At 38.8% G+C, this 12,282-nt stretch overlaps 1 protein-coding gene across 5 annotated transcripts in view; it reads left to right on the top strand.

The window, feature by feature from the left end:
• Nucleotides 1–12,282, top strand: part of LOC6051898 — a 265,226-nt gene that overhangs the window by 184,801 nt on the left and 68,143 nt on the right. For all 5 annotated transcript variants that reach the window (XM_038251874.1, XM_038251878.1, XM_038251877.1 and 2 more), the window contains 3 exons: nucleotides 1,112–1,314; nucleotides 1,906–2,077; nucleotides 2,293–2,398. In XM_038251874.1, coding sequence (XP_038107802.1) covers nucleotides 1,112–1,314; nucleotides 1,906–2,077; nucleotides 2,293–2,398 — 481 coding nt within the window. The remainder of the gene's footprint in view (nucleotides 1–1,111; nucleotides 1,315–1,905; nucleotides 2,078–2,292; nucleotides 2,399–12,282) is intronic.

The raw sequence follows: 12,282 nt of genomic DNA, 5'->3' as shown, positions 1-12,282 counted from the left end.
TAGTTTTTGATGTGCTTTACTAAATCTTATAAATTTCAATAGGGACCTCAAGCCGAATCGAATGAGGCCAATATGGTCAAAATCGGCTCAGCCGGTGACAAGATATTCCGGTGACATTGGTTCGGTACACATGTCTAAATACAGCCAAACACACAGACATTTGCTCAGCTGGTGATTCTGAGTCGATATGTATAAATGTCTAGGTCTAGGAGGTCTAATGAAAAAGTTCATTTTTCGAGCAATTTTATAGCCTTTCCTCAGTAAGGTGAGGAAGGCAAAAAGTCATATCGGCTTTTTTTGTCTGACCTGTATCATTTGTTTCATTTGTCTCATCTGTTTAATCTGCGTGCTTCATTATAGTGCCCCGTGTGTCGAATTAGTCTAAACTGTTTCAAAAGTCCAAACGAACCATACAATTATTTCTAAAGCAGTTGAAATCAAAGGGTCGGTTTTGTCTGAATTGCTATCTGTCACTTACAAATTACCATTTATTTGAATAGCAAATCAGAGGAAAATGACTAACAGTTAGTTTGAAAACACATGATGTGAGAAATTTTCACACATTCAACATCTGGCCGTTACACGCGTGATTCTCACCCGTCGTATCATCAGTAATAACCGAAATTCCAAAGGATGATTCATTCAATAAATCGAAACGTATTTCTCAGAACACGAACAAAATCATTAGTCGTGCCCAAGTCAAACGGAAGTCATGATTAAAAATTTTAAGGAGGAAAAAAACGACAGCAAAACTCTATCATTTAAATCCGATTGGTGGCGTGACCTGTACAAAAAAAAACTCCTTCTTCATTTCTCCTGACAGCTGCGTATTTCCACCTCTTTCTTTGGTTTAATCGAAAGTTTTATGTGATCCCGTCACGATAAGGACACCAAATTCTACGGTTGAATGCCACGTTTGGGACCGTTTTCTGTCCTCACGTCCTCACAGGGGGGCTTGATTGACAGGACTCGGCAAATAGAAAAGAAATGCAAACATGCCCCAGATGGGGTTCTCAACCCATCTTTTTGTTTCCTGGAAGTTGTCTGAGGAAAACAATTTATCCATCCGTTTTTTTTGCTAACCCTTTTCTTTTTTTCCATCTTTCCACAGAGTTTGCAGTGTCGGCGGTGAAGATAACCAGCCTCAAAGTGCCCTCCACGTACCTGCTGGACAAGAGCTCCAAGAATCCGGACCCGCTGATCCTGGACTGCGAGTACGAGGTGGACGAGTCGGAAAAGGGGTTCGTGCTCAAGTGGTTCCTGGACGGGCAGCCGGTCTACCAGTGGATACCGTCCAAAAATCCGTTTCCATTCGTAAGTAGCTGCTGGAACTCCTGCCCCTTTTTTGGCAAATATAAACACACACACGGATCTAATTGAACCTAATTGACTTGCTTGGGGAAGGGGGAGAAAAGGTATTTTTAAGGGGAAGATTAAAAGGGGATGGCTAGGACAAAGCGATGCAAAGGGATTTGACTTTCGGATCATGGTATTGAGTCATGAATAATTGAATTAAATTGAATACCTACTTTATTTGCAAGAGGAATGTTCAAAGCAGGGGTGCTTAACGGACAATTCTGGCTCATCCAACCTTTGAAGACTTTGGATAAATGTTAATTTTCAAACATTTCCGTCTTTCTAATACAAAGTAGTCAACACTAATCAGTTTCGATTTAAAATGTTTCATTTGTTCCACATAAGCAGATTTAATTGCCTGTCATTACCATTATTGCGAAAACGTGCCTTTTCGAGCGAAAGTAATTGGTTTTCCATCAACCAACTCTCGCGAATGTCAATTTGGTTCATGTCCCGAAAATCACTACCCACATGCACACACTCACATGGGACAGTTTTCCCCGAAAACTTCAAAAACGACCAACCTCTGTCCTCTCTGCTTCGTTTCAGCAATCGTTCAAAAACCGCGTCGACACCAGCTACGTCGTGTCCCAGGAGCGGTTACACAAGCACCGGGCGATGGCCATCATCAAACCGCTCGCGAACTTCACCGGCGAGTACGCCTGCATGGTGCAAACGTTCGCCTCGATCGACCGGAAGTCGGCCAAGCTGAAAATTATCGGTAAGTACCGAGCCTACCATCCACCCATGATGGTTTTGAGATTTTTTTTTTGAAATTTCATGCGAAATGTAATTTCCAGAGATCTCATTAAACCCATTTTTCTTCCAAAGTGCCAAATTTCCCTCCCGTAGGTCGTTCTGCTAATCTGCATCTCGTTTTTTTCTCCTACCCCTCTCTTCCGATCCCATACCCACCCACTATAATTGATTTCACAGTTCAAGAGTCCAAGTTTGATCTCAACTACTACCTGAACGGGGACGGCTACATCACGGTTGATTGCCACGCACGGGACATTTCACCGCTGCCGGAGCTGTACATCCGGTGAGTATACAGAGTAACGTTACACAAACACCAACACGGGAACATCGTGCCGTGATACGGTTGAGGGACTTGGCCGGGGGAAAAAGGCCAAATATTAACAGCCCGGACACGGAAATGTTTGAAAGCGTTTGGATTACGGAACCGTTGAAAGCAGATTTTCAAAAATGTCAAAAAAAAACAAAGAATCATAGTTAATCTGGCAGGTTCTATATGTATATCGTTTTCCTCTAAAATATCTTAGCTTGGTAATAATATAATAATCTACAATTTTATAAGCTTCTTCACTGCTCATAATTGAAGATTCGGCTATTTTGTCAAATCAAGTAGGGGAAATATGCCCATTTTAAGCCTAATAAGCGGTCGTGTTTGAATGATGCTGGATAATCTGAGGTGTTCCTTGAAATTTAGTAAAACCAAGTACACCAACGAGTAGAGCAGTTTTTTGTGACCATTTCTGTTTATTTTCACATTAATTCAAAGTTTTTTTTTTTTTTTGAATTAAATATACTTTATTGAATCTTTCTTATAATAATTACATTTGGTTTACATAATAAGTGGTCAGCTGTGGCTCTTCAGCTTTGGTTTGCTTTTCGTGATTTAAACACTGTTCATTTTCATAACTTTAAAAGTATATGATTTATCATTTTTGTAACTCTAGGTACAACGAGGAAAAAAAATTGTTAAGAAAACATAACCTAACCTAAAACTAACTTAAACTTACAATAAACTAAACCAATCCTTGAATCAAGGGGTATTCAGATATAGCACATTTTTCCCTGAATTTCAAACATTTTTCTTGAATCTTCTGATCCAACATTTTTACTTCTGCTAATTCATGCACCTCACTTGATCTTGTCCAGCCAGGAACATTCAAAACCATTTTGAGTACCTTGTTTTGGACACGCTGGAGCTTCAATTTATGAGTTCTAGCGCAACACTCCCAAACAGGTACTGCATACTCAATAACGGGGTAAATTATTTGTTTGTAAACTGCTAGCTTATTTTTCAAAGATAGCTTTGATTTTCTGTTAATTAAAGGATACAAACACCTGATGAGAATGCTGCACTTGTTCAATATTTTATCTACATGCTGCCGAAACAATAGTTTCGAGTCAAGTATGAGACCTAAATAGACAACTTCCTTTGACCAGGGTATTGAAACATCATTCATTTTAATCAAAACATCATCCTTTGGGGCAAATCTGGCCGATTTGGAAAGTGGAAAAATGATGGTTTGAGTTTTGGCTGCATTTATGCGAATTTTCCAGTCGCCAAAGTATTCGGAAAGAACGTCAAGACCCTTCTGAAGACGGCCAACTAAATATCTGGTTATTTTACCCTTATAAATAACGGCAGTGTCATCAGCAAAAGTGACAACACTCCATTACCAGGAAGAGTAGGCAAATCAGATGTAAAAATATTGTACAGAAGTGGGCCAAGAATACTTCCTTGGGGAACCCCAGCATCAATGTTGAATAATCCAGAAGCAATCCCATTCAGAAAAACCCTGAACGATCTCTCCGAAAGATAGTGCTGGATAATTTTGATAAGATACATTGGAAAACCGTACAAATACAGTTTATGAATCAAACCATCATGCCAAACATTGTCAAAAGCCTTCTCAACATCCAACAAAGCCATAGCAGTTGATTTAGACTCAAGCTTGTTCTGCTTGATGATTTTAGTTACTCTCGTAAGCTGATGAGCAGTATTATGCCCCTTTCGGAAGCCAAACTGCTCATTCAAAATTATATTATTATCGTTGGTAAAATCCAAAAGCCTTGAATAGATGACCTTCTCAAAGAGTTTGGACAGACTACTCAAAAGACTAATGGGACGATAACTTGTTGGCGATGTTGGATCTTTTGAGGCTTCAAAATTGGTATGACTTTGCCCAGCTTCCAATTGGTGGGGAAGTAACCAAGTTGCAAACATTTATTGAAAATATTGGCTAGATGTTGAAAGAACTGATCACTCTGTTTTTTCAACACCAGATTAAAAATGTTATCAAAGCCAGGAGCTTTCATATTTTTCATTTGTTTTACTGCAACTTTGACTTCCTCACCAGAAACATGGGAATCTGCAGGAAATTCAAAGGTAGAGTCATTGATTGTTGAAATACTATTGGCAACTGATGTTTCTTTACGGCTAGTCATGGAAGCGCCAAGATTATGAGAACTAACAAAATGAAGCCCAAGTGCATTTGCCTTTTCCTCGGATGTAATCAAACGAGAATCCTCAACAATAAGAGGAGGAATAGGCTTTGGTTTTTTTTGGAATTAAATATACTTTATTGAATTTTTCTTATAATAATTACATTTGGTTTACATAATAAGTGGTCAGCTGCGGCTCTTCAGCTTTAGTTTGCTTTTCGTGATTTAAACACTGTTCATTTTTATAACTTTAAAAGTATATGATTTATCATTTTTGTAACACTAGGTACAATGAGGAAAAAAATGTTAAGAAAACATAACCTAACCTAAAACTAACTTAAACTTACCATAAACTAAACCAATCCTTGAATCAAGGGGTATTCAGAAATAGCACATTTTTCCCTGAATTTCAAACATTTTTCTTGAATCTTCTGATCCAACATTTTAACTTCTGCTAATTCATGAACCTCACTTGATCTTGTCCAGCCAGGAACATTCAAAACCATTTTGAGTACCTTGTTTTGGACACGCTGGAGCTTCAATTTATGAGTTCTAGCGCAACACTCCCAAACAGGTACTGCATACTCAATAACGGGGTAAATTATTTGTTTGTAAACTGCTAACTTATTTTTCAAAGATAGCTTTGATTTTCTGTTAATTAAAGGATACAAACACCTGATGAGAATGCTGCACTTGTTCAATATTTTGTCTACATGCTGCCGAAACAATAGTTTCGAGTCAAGTATGAGACCTAAATAGACAACTTCCTTTGACCAGGGTATTGAAACATCATTCATTTTAATCAAAACATCATCCTTTGGGACAAATCGGGCCGATTTGGAAAGTGGAAAAATGATGGTTTGAGTTTTGGCTGCATTTATGCGAATTTTCCAGTCGCCAAAGTATTCGGAAAGAACGTCAAGACCCTTCTGAAGACGGCCAACTAAATATCTGGTTATTTTACCCTTATAAATAACGGCAGTGTCATCAGCAAAAAGTGACAACACACCATTACCAGGAAGAGTAGGCAAATCAGATGTAAAAATATTGTACAGAAGTGGGCCAAGAATACTTCCTTGGGGAACCCCAGCATCAATGTTGAATAATCCAGAAGCAATCCCATTCAGAAAAACCCTGAACGATCTCTCCGAAAGATAGTGCTGGATAATTTTGATAAGATACATTGGAAAACCGTATAAATACAGTTTATGTATCAAACCATCATGCCAAACATTGTCAAAAGCCTTCTCAACATCCAACAAAGCCATAGCAGTTGATTTAGACTCAAGCTTGTTCTGCTTGATGATTTTAGTTACTCTCGTAAGCTGATGAGCAGTATTATGTCCCTTTCGGAAGCCAAACTGCTCATTCAAAATTATATTATTATCGTTGGTAAAATCCAAAAGCCTTGAATAGATGACCTTCTCAAAGAGTTTGGACAGACTACTCAAAAGACTAATGGGACGATAACTTGTTGGCGATGTTGGATCTTTTGAGGCTTCAAAATTGGTATGACTTTGCCCAGCTTCCAATTGGTGGGGAAGTAACCAAGTTGCAAACATTTATTGAAAATATTGGCTAGATGTTGAAAGAACTGATCACTCTGTTTTTTCAACACTAGATTAAAATGTTATCAAAGCCAGGAGCTTTCATATTTTTCATTTGTTTAACTGCAACTTTGACTTCCTCACCAGAAACATGGGAATCTGCAGGAAATTCAAAGGTAGAGTCATTGATTGTTGAAATACTATTGGCAACTGATGTTTCTTTACGGCTGGTCATGGAAGCGCCAAGATTATGTGAACTAACAAAATGAAGCCCAAGTGCATTTGCCTTTTCCTCGGATGTAATCAAAGGAGAATCCTCAACAATAAGAGGAGGAATAGGCTTTGGTTTGTTTTTAAGAACTTTTGAAAGTTTCCAAAATGGTTTTGAATAATTCCCAAGCTGGCTTACATGTTTTGAAAATTCTTGATTTCTGATATTGTCAAGTCGGTCTTGTATGATTTTGTTCAAATTGTTAACTGAAATCTTTTGTCATAGTCCCCAGTCCGTTGATATTGTCTCCTATAAACATTCCTAAGTCTAATCAAGTGTTTAGTATCTACGTCAATATCAGTTACCTTAAAATTAACAGGAACCTCCCGAACGTTGGCAGCCTCTGCTTGGTTGATAGCCTGCTGGATCACCTCCAGCGAACGATCAATATCAGCAGAAGTTTCCGGGTGTTGATCATAGTCGATGTTGCTGTCGACCACTTGCTGAAACTGCTGCCAGTCAACGTTGTGGTAATCTTTCCGGGTTGGTTGCCGCTGCGGAGTAACGGAAGCTCCAACCTCCACAACCACCGGATAGTGATCAGAACTCAACTCTTCAAACACCTCAGGATGAGCCACGTTCTCAGCCATATTGGTAATGAAGAAGTCGATGATTGAGTGATTCCCAGACCGAGCCACCCTCGTTGGACGATCCGGACTCACAACGTTGTAGTATCCGTTTTGCAGATCGTTGTGCAGAATCACTCCGTTCCGATTCCTCCTGCTGTTGCCCCAAACTTCATGCTTCGCGTTGAGGTCACCAGCGATGATGTACTTTGCGCTCCGCCGTGTCAGCTTCTGGATATCGCTCTTCAGTTTTGCTGCTGAACCATCTCTGGAATTCACCTGACGTGGGCAGTATGCAGCAATGAAGAGTACTGGGCCAACCGAAGTGGGAATTTCCACCCCAACGGCCTCGATGATGTCCAGCTTGAAGTGTGGCAGCCGGCGTGGCTTGAGATCACGATGAACAGCGACAAGCACACCTCCTCCTCCAGAGGTGGTCCTATCGAGCTGCGTCGCGATCTTGTAGTTTTGCAGATAAACTTTTTCACCGGGCTTCAGATGAGTTTCCGTGATGGCAGCTACGTCGATCTCCTTCTCGCGAAGAAAATCCACCAGCTCTAAATTCTTCCTCCTAATGGAGCAAGCGTTCCAATTCAGCAGCTTGAGGGACCTACGATCCATACTGGATGACGAACGAGGTCAGCACTTCAATCTGCTGGGTCTTGGTTTTGCATCCACGCAGTGCAGCGGACATCTGTTTGAAAATATTGAGGAGTTCGGTTGAGGTGTAAAGATCATTACCATTTTCCTCAACTGCTGGTTCTTGGGTTGGTCTTGGCTCCTGGCTGAAGCCCGGTGGTGGCGGTCTCGGCTCCTGGCTGGAACCCGGCCGTGGATGATTCATCTCAGCTCTCTTCCTGGGATCCAACGGCAACGGTGCCAAGTTCGGGACCTGGCGTCGCGGTTGAAGAGGTGGAAAATTTTGCTCCACCAGGGCTGGAGGAGTTCTACGACGCTGAGGCTGATTCTTCGTCGATGCTTGCTGCCGAATTTTCACGAACTCAGCTCTCTTGGGGCACTTTCGGTCGGTTGACGAGTGCTCACCGTTGCAGTTGAGGCACTTCACCAGCGAATCTTGGATGCACTGGGATGTGATGTGCGCATCGGTACCACATTTGGCGCAACGACGCTTCAGGTGGCAGTTCTTACCTCCGTGCCCGAAACCCAGGCAGTTGAAGCATTGTGTGACGTCACGATGCACTGGTCGGTATCGCTCCCACGACACGATAATGTTGAAAACCGCTCGAATTGCCTTCAGCTCAGGAAGCGTCGTCGATCCCTTAGCCAAATGCAGCAGGTAGAGCTGGTCACGGTACTTGATGTCTTTGTTGCGTCGGCTCATTTTGTGCACGGCCAACACATCCAGTTTCAAAACTTTTAGCTCGGCAGCTAATTCCTCCACTGGCATGTCGTACAGACCTCTGACGACGATTTTGTACGGCTTATCCATGACGACATCATGGGTAAAGTACTCCGCCTCGTTTTCGGTCAAGTAATCCTTGACCAGTTGATAGTGCTGCCTGGATTGCACCAGCACCTTAAATCCGTCCTGACACAGACGAATGTTGCCTAGGACTTTCCCAGACTTGATGAGTTCAACCAGCCCCGCTCGAAAGTCGATCGTTGCTGCTGATTGCCGCACATAAAAAGGAGGCAGTTTCTCCTTTCGCTGTTTCACTTCATTCTCCTTTGCTTCCGCTACCTGGTCCTCGTCAGGCAGTCCAGCAAACTTGTTGTTCTTCAATAGCTGCTCCTCGTGCGACGAAGAGTTCTCCTCCTCCTCATCCATCGGTACAGTACCGTCGCTCTTTTTCGTCTTTTTGCTGTTCGATGTCACTTCCAAAAGCACCTTCCTTTTGGAAATCCCCGGTTTTTGGCCATCAGTTGAGGCCTCAACCTTCCTTTTGGAAATTCCCACTTTTTTGCCTGCTTGAGCCGCAGGTAGGGCAATATTGCCGGCGTTTTGCGCCGGGACGCGACGAGTCATGTTGATTCAGACAACCTTCACCAACGAATGCTCGGATAACAATGTGATAATTCAAAGTTATGCTATTCCTTTTACAAGCATTTAAAAAACTATTTCCCAAATGCATTCTAATCAGTCGACTGCATTGGGCCACGCACATTTTCCTATTTTCAGCTTTTTTTTTACTTCCAGCGCTCTTTTGGGTCTGCTAAGTGCTGAACGAAATTTTAAGCAAACACTCACGAAAAGTAGCATTTATATCGAAAATTTCCTGGCATCACCGGCTTACTCCAACAGTCGCTGCTGGTGGTATTGGTAGCCACCCTTTGTTCTTCATTTGAGCAATTCTCTACCAAAACCAGAAATGGATTTTATTTGTATTTTTTGATTTGGCTCAAACTTTGTGGAGGCCTTCCCTATGACCAAATAAACTATTTTGTGTGATTGGTTCACCCATACAAGTCTCCATACAATTTTGGCTGCTGTCCATACAAAAATGGTATACGTAAATATTCGAACAGTTGTAACTTTTGAGTGAATTTTCTGATCAATTTGGTGTCTTCGGCAAAGTTGTAGATATTATTGAAGACTTTTTGAGGAAAAAATAGGTACACGGAAAAAAAATTGCAGATTTTTTATCAACTTTTATAATTTCACTAAAACTCAATTTCCTAAAATACGTATTTTTCGATTTCCGAGATTTTTTGATATGTTTTAGAGGTTAAAAATCCGCAACTTTTGAACCATAGAGAAACATGGTCAAAACATCTGCCGCCGAGTTATGAATTTTTGAAAAAATAGTGATTTTTGGAAAAAATCGAAGTTTCATGCAAAAACAAGTTTGACATAATTTTTTAATGCAAAATTGAATTTGCAATCGAAAAGTACTCTACAGATTTTTCGATAAAGGGCTCCGTTTTCAAAATATAGCCACCGAAAGTTTGATGTTAGCGAAATATTTGCAGTTTTTCAATTTTTAAAAATAGAAACCATGAGAGACCGAATCTAAAAATATTTTTTTTGCGAAGTTCAGAAAATTTGTTATAAAATTGTCTAAGAGTCATTGAAGATTGGACCACGGGTTGCTGAGATAGAGCCGCTTTAAGAAAAAGAAACACGAAAATTGATTTTTTCTTAATCTCACCAAAACAACTTACCATTTTCTAATGACATCGATCTTTTCGAAAAAAATATTTTGAAATTTTTTAAATCAAGACTAACATTTTAAATGGGCGTAATATTCAATGTTTGGCCCTTTTAAAATGTTAGTCTTTATTTAAAAAAATCAAAATATTATTTTCGAAATGATCGGAAAATTTCACGAATGTTTCGCTAAAATCAAATTTTCGGTGGCTATATCTGAAAACGGAGCCCTTTATCAAAAAATCTGTTTAGTACTTATCGATTGCAAATTCAATTTTGCATTAAAAAAATATGTCAAACGTGTTTTTGCATGAAACTTCGATTTTTCCAAAAAATCACTGTTTCCATGTTCCATCCATGTTTCTCTATGGCTCAAAAGTTGCGGATTTGTGTCCCCTAAAACATATCAAAAAATCTCGAAAATCAAAAAATACATATTTTGGGAAATTGAGTTTTAGTGAAAAAAAAAGTTGATAAAAAAATCTGCAAATTTTTACGTGTACCTTTTTTTTCTCAAAAGTCCTCAACCTACAACTTTGCCGAATACACCAAATTGATCAGAAAATTCACTCAAAAGTTACAGCTGTTTGAATATTTACATACTTTTTGATCAGTAAATGGCATAAATTTGCCTGCTTACTTGCAGCGGTGCTGTTGCTGGTAAGTTTATAACCTAAATACTATTTTTGGAGCTTTAATCGAGCATCAAACTCTCCATATGACGAAGATATGTGTTTGATTAGAAAGGGCATATTTCCCCTATATTTGCAATAAGGAAAACAACATAACAGATTTTCACCTCAAATAAACTTCTTTTAAACTCTAGTGAGCTTCAAGCATTGTTTAAAACAAAATTCCAGCAGAATAAATTTATTGTTGGTGAAAGTTTGATTTTTTTTAAGTTTATGAACAGATATCATTAACTTTTTGTTGAAAATTTCATTCCTTTTTTTGTTTATGATGTTTAATTCCAAAAGATTAAAATTGATTTAAAATAGTTTCAATCTAAATATTTAATAAACTATAGTTATTCAGACACTTTGTGAATGATTTGGTTGGTCTTTATTAACTGTTAAATTGGGTAAATTTTTTTAGCCATAATTTAAAAAAATCTTCTGATTTGAAAATTATTTATTAAAACACGGATTTTTATTTCCCGGTTTAGTTTGTGGATGTTCTGACAGTCAGTGTTGTTTTAATACAGTTTAGATATGCATTTTTCTCTTGAAATAAACTTATTTATATATTTATTTGTGTCTCTTTTTGCTTACTACAACAATTGCGTATTTTTGTAACATTAGGAAATAAAAAAACATGCACAACACAATATTTTAATCCTTACAATTATTGAAAACAGACAAAAAAAATACTAGTTTGAAATAATTTACGCAAGCCTCAAACTGGATTCTACAAAATAGCAATGTTCTACGAAATCTATCGATTTCGACCATTTTTATATTTTTGTATTTTTTTTATTTGGCTCAACCTTTGTGAGGGCATTCCCTTTGACAAAAGAAGCTATTTTGTGTCATTTGTTCACCCATACAACTTTCCATACAATGCACAGTGGTCCAGATCGCAAAATTAAGTGGAAAATGGATTTTCCGAAAAATGGTGACGTTTTGGAGCTTTGGTGTCTTCAGAAGAGTTGTTGCAAATGGAAAGAGGCAACTTTTGGTTTGGTTTAAAATTAGGGTGGTTCACGATTAGGGTGATTTTGAAAATCTAACTTTTCAGGAATATTTTTGGGAATTTTTATGTCTTCTAAAAAGTTGTTGGGCTGGCCAATTCAAGCAACTTTGTCGAAGACAAATTTTATCTCGTAATCTACGCCTTCTATGACCAAATTTATAGAAAGCATCTGAGCAAACCTTCAAAATCAGTTTTGAACGTGGCAATTCAGGGTTAACTTTTAGAAAAGTGATATTCGGAGCACTTTTAGAGCTCTACAAAACGAACATTTTCAGTTTTTGACATGTCAATTTGGACTTAAGGGTCAAAGCTACAGCCATTTTAAGGTAAAGTTGCAAATTTAAAACTTAAATATCTCGAAATGGCGCAAGCCAAATTTTAAGCACTAGGTTGCATTTGAAAGAGGAGATCTAGCACTACAAACGCTGAAAAATCTCAGGGTGTTTTTCTTTAAACTTGAGATATCTTCATTTGAAAAAGTCTAATTTTCAAGGGAAAACCATATGAGACCACCCTAACGAAATTCGAAAACTGTCCAAATATATG

The sequence above is a fragment of the Culex quinquefasciatus genome, chromosome 2 (assembly GCF_015732765.1).
Source record: "Culex quinquefasciatus strain JHB chromosome 2, VPISU_Cqui_1.0_pri_paternal, whole genome shotgun sequence".
Lineage (NCBI taxonomy): Eukaryota > Metazoa > Arthropoda > Insecta > Diptera > Culicidae > Culex > Culex quinquefasciatus.
Note: the sequence above shows the minus strand (reverse complement) of the source record. Positions and strands in the feature narration are given on the sequence as shown.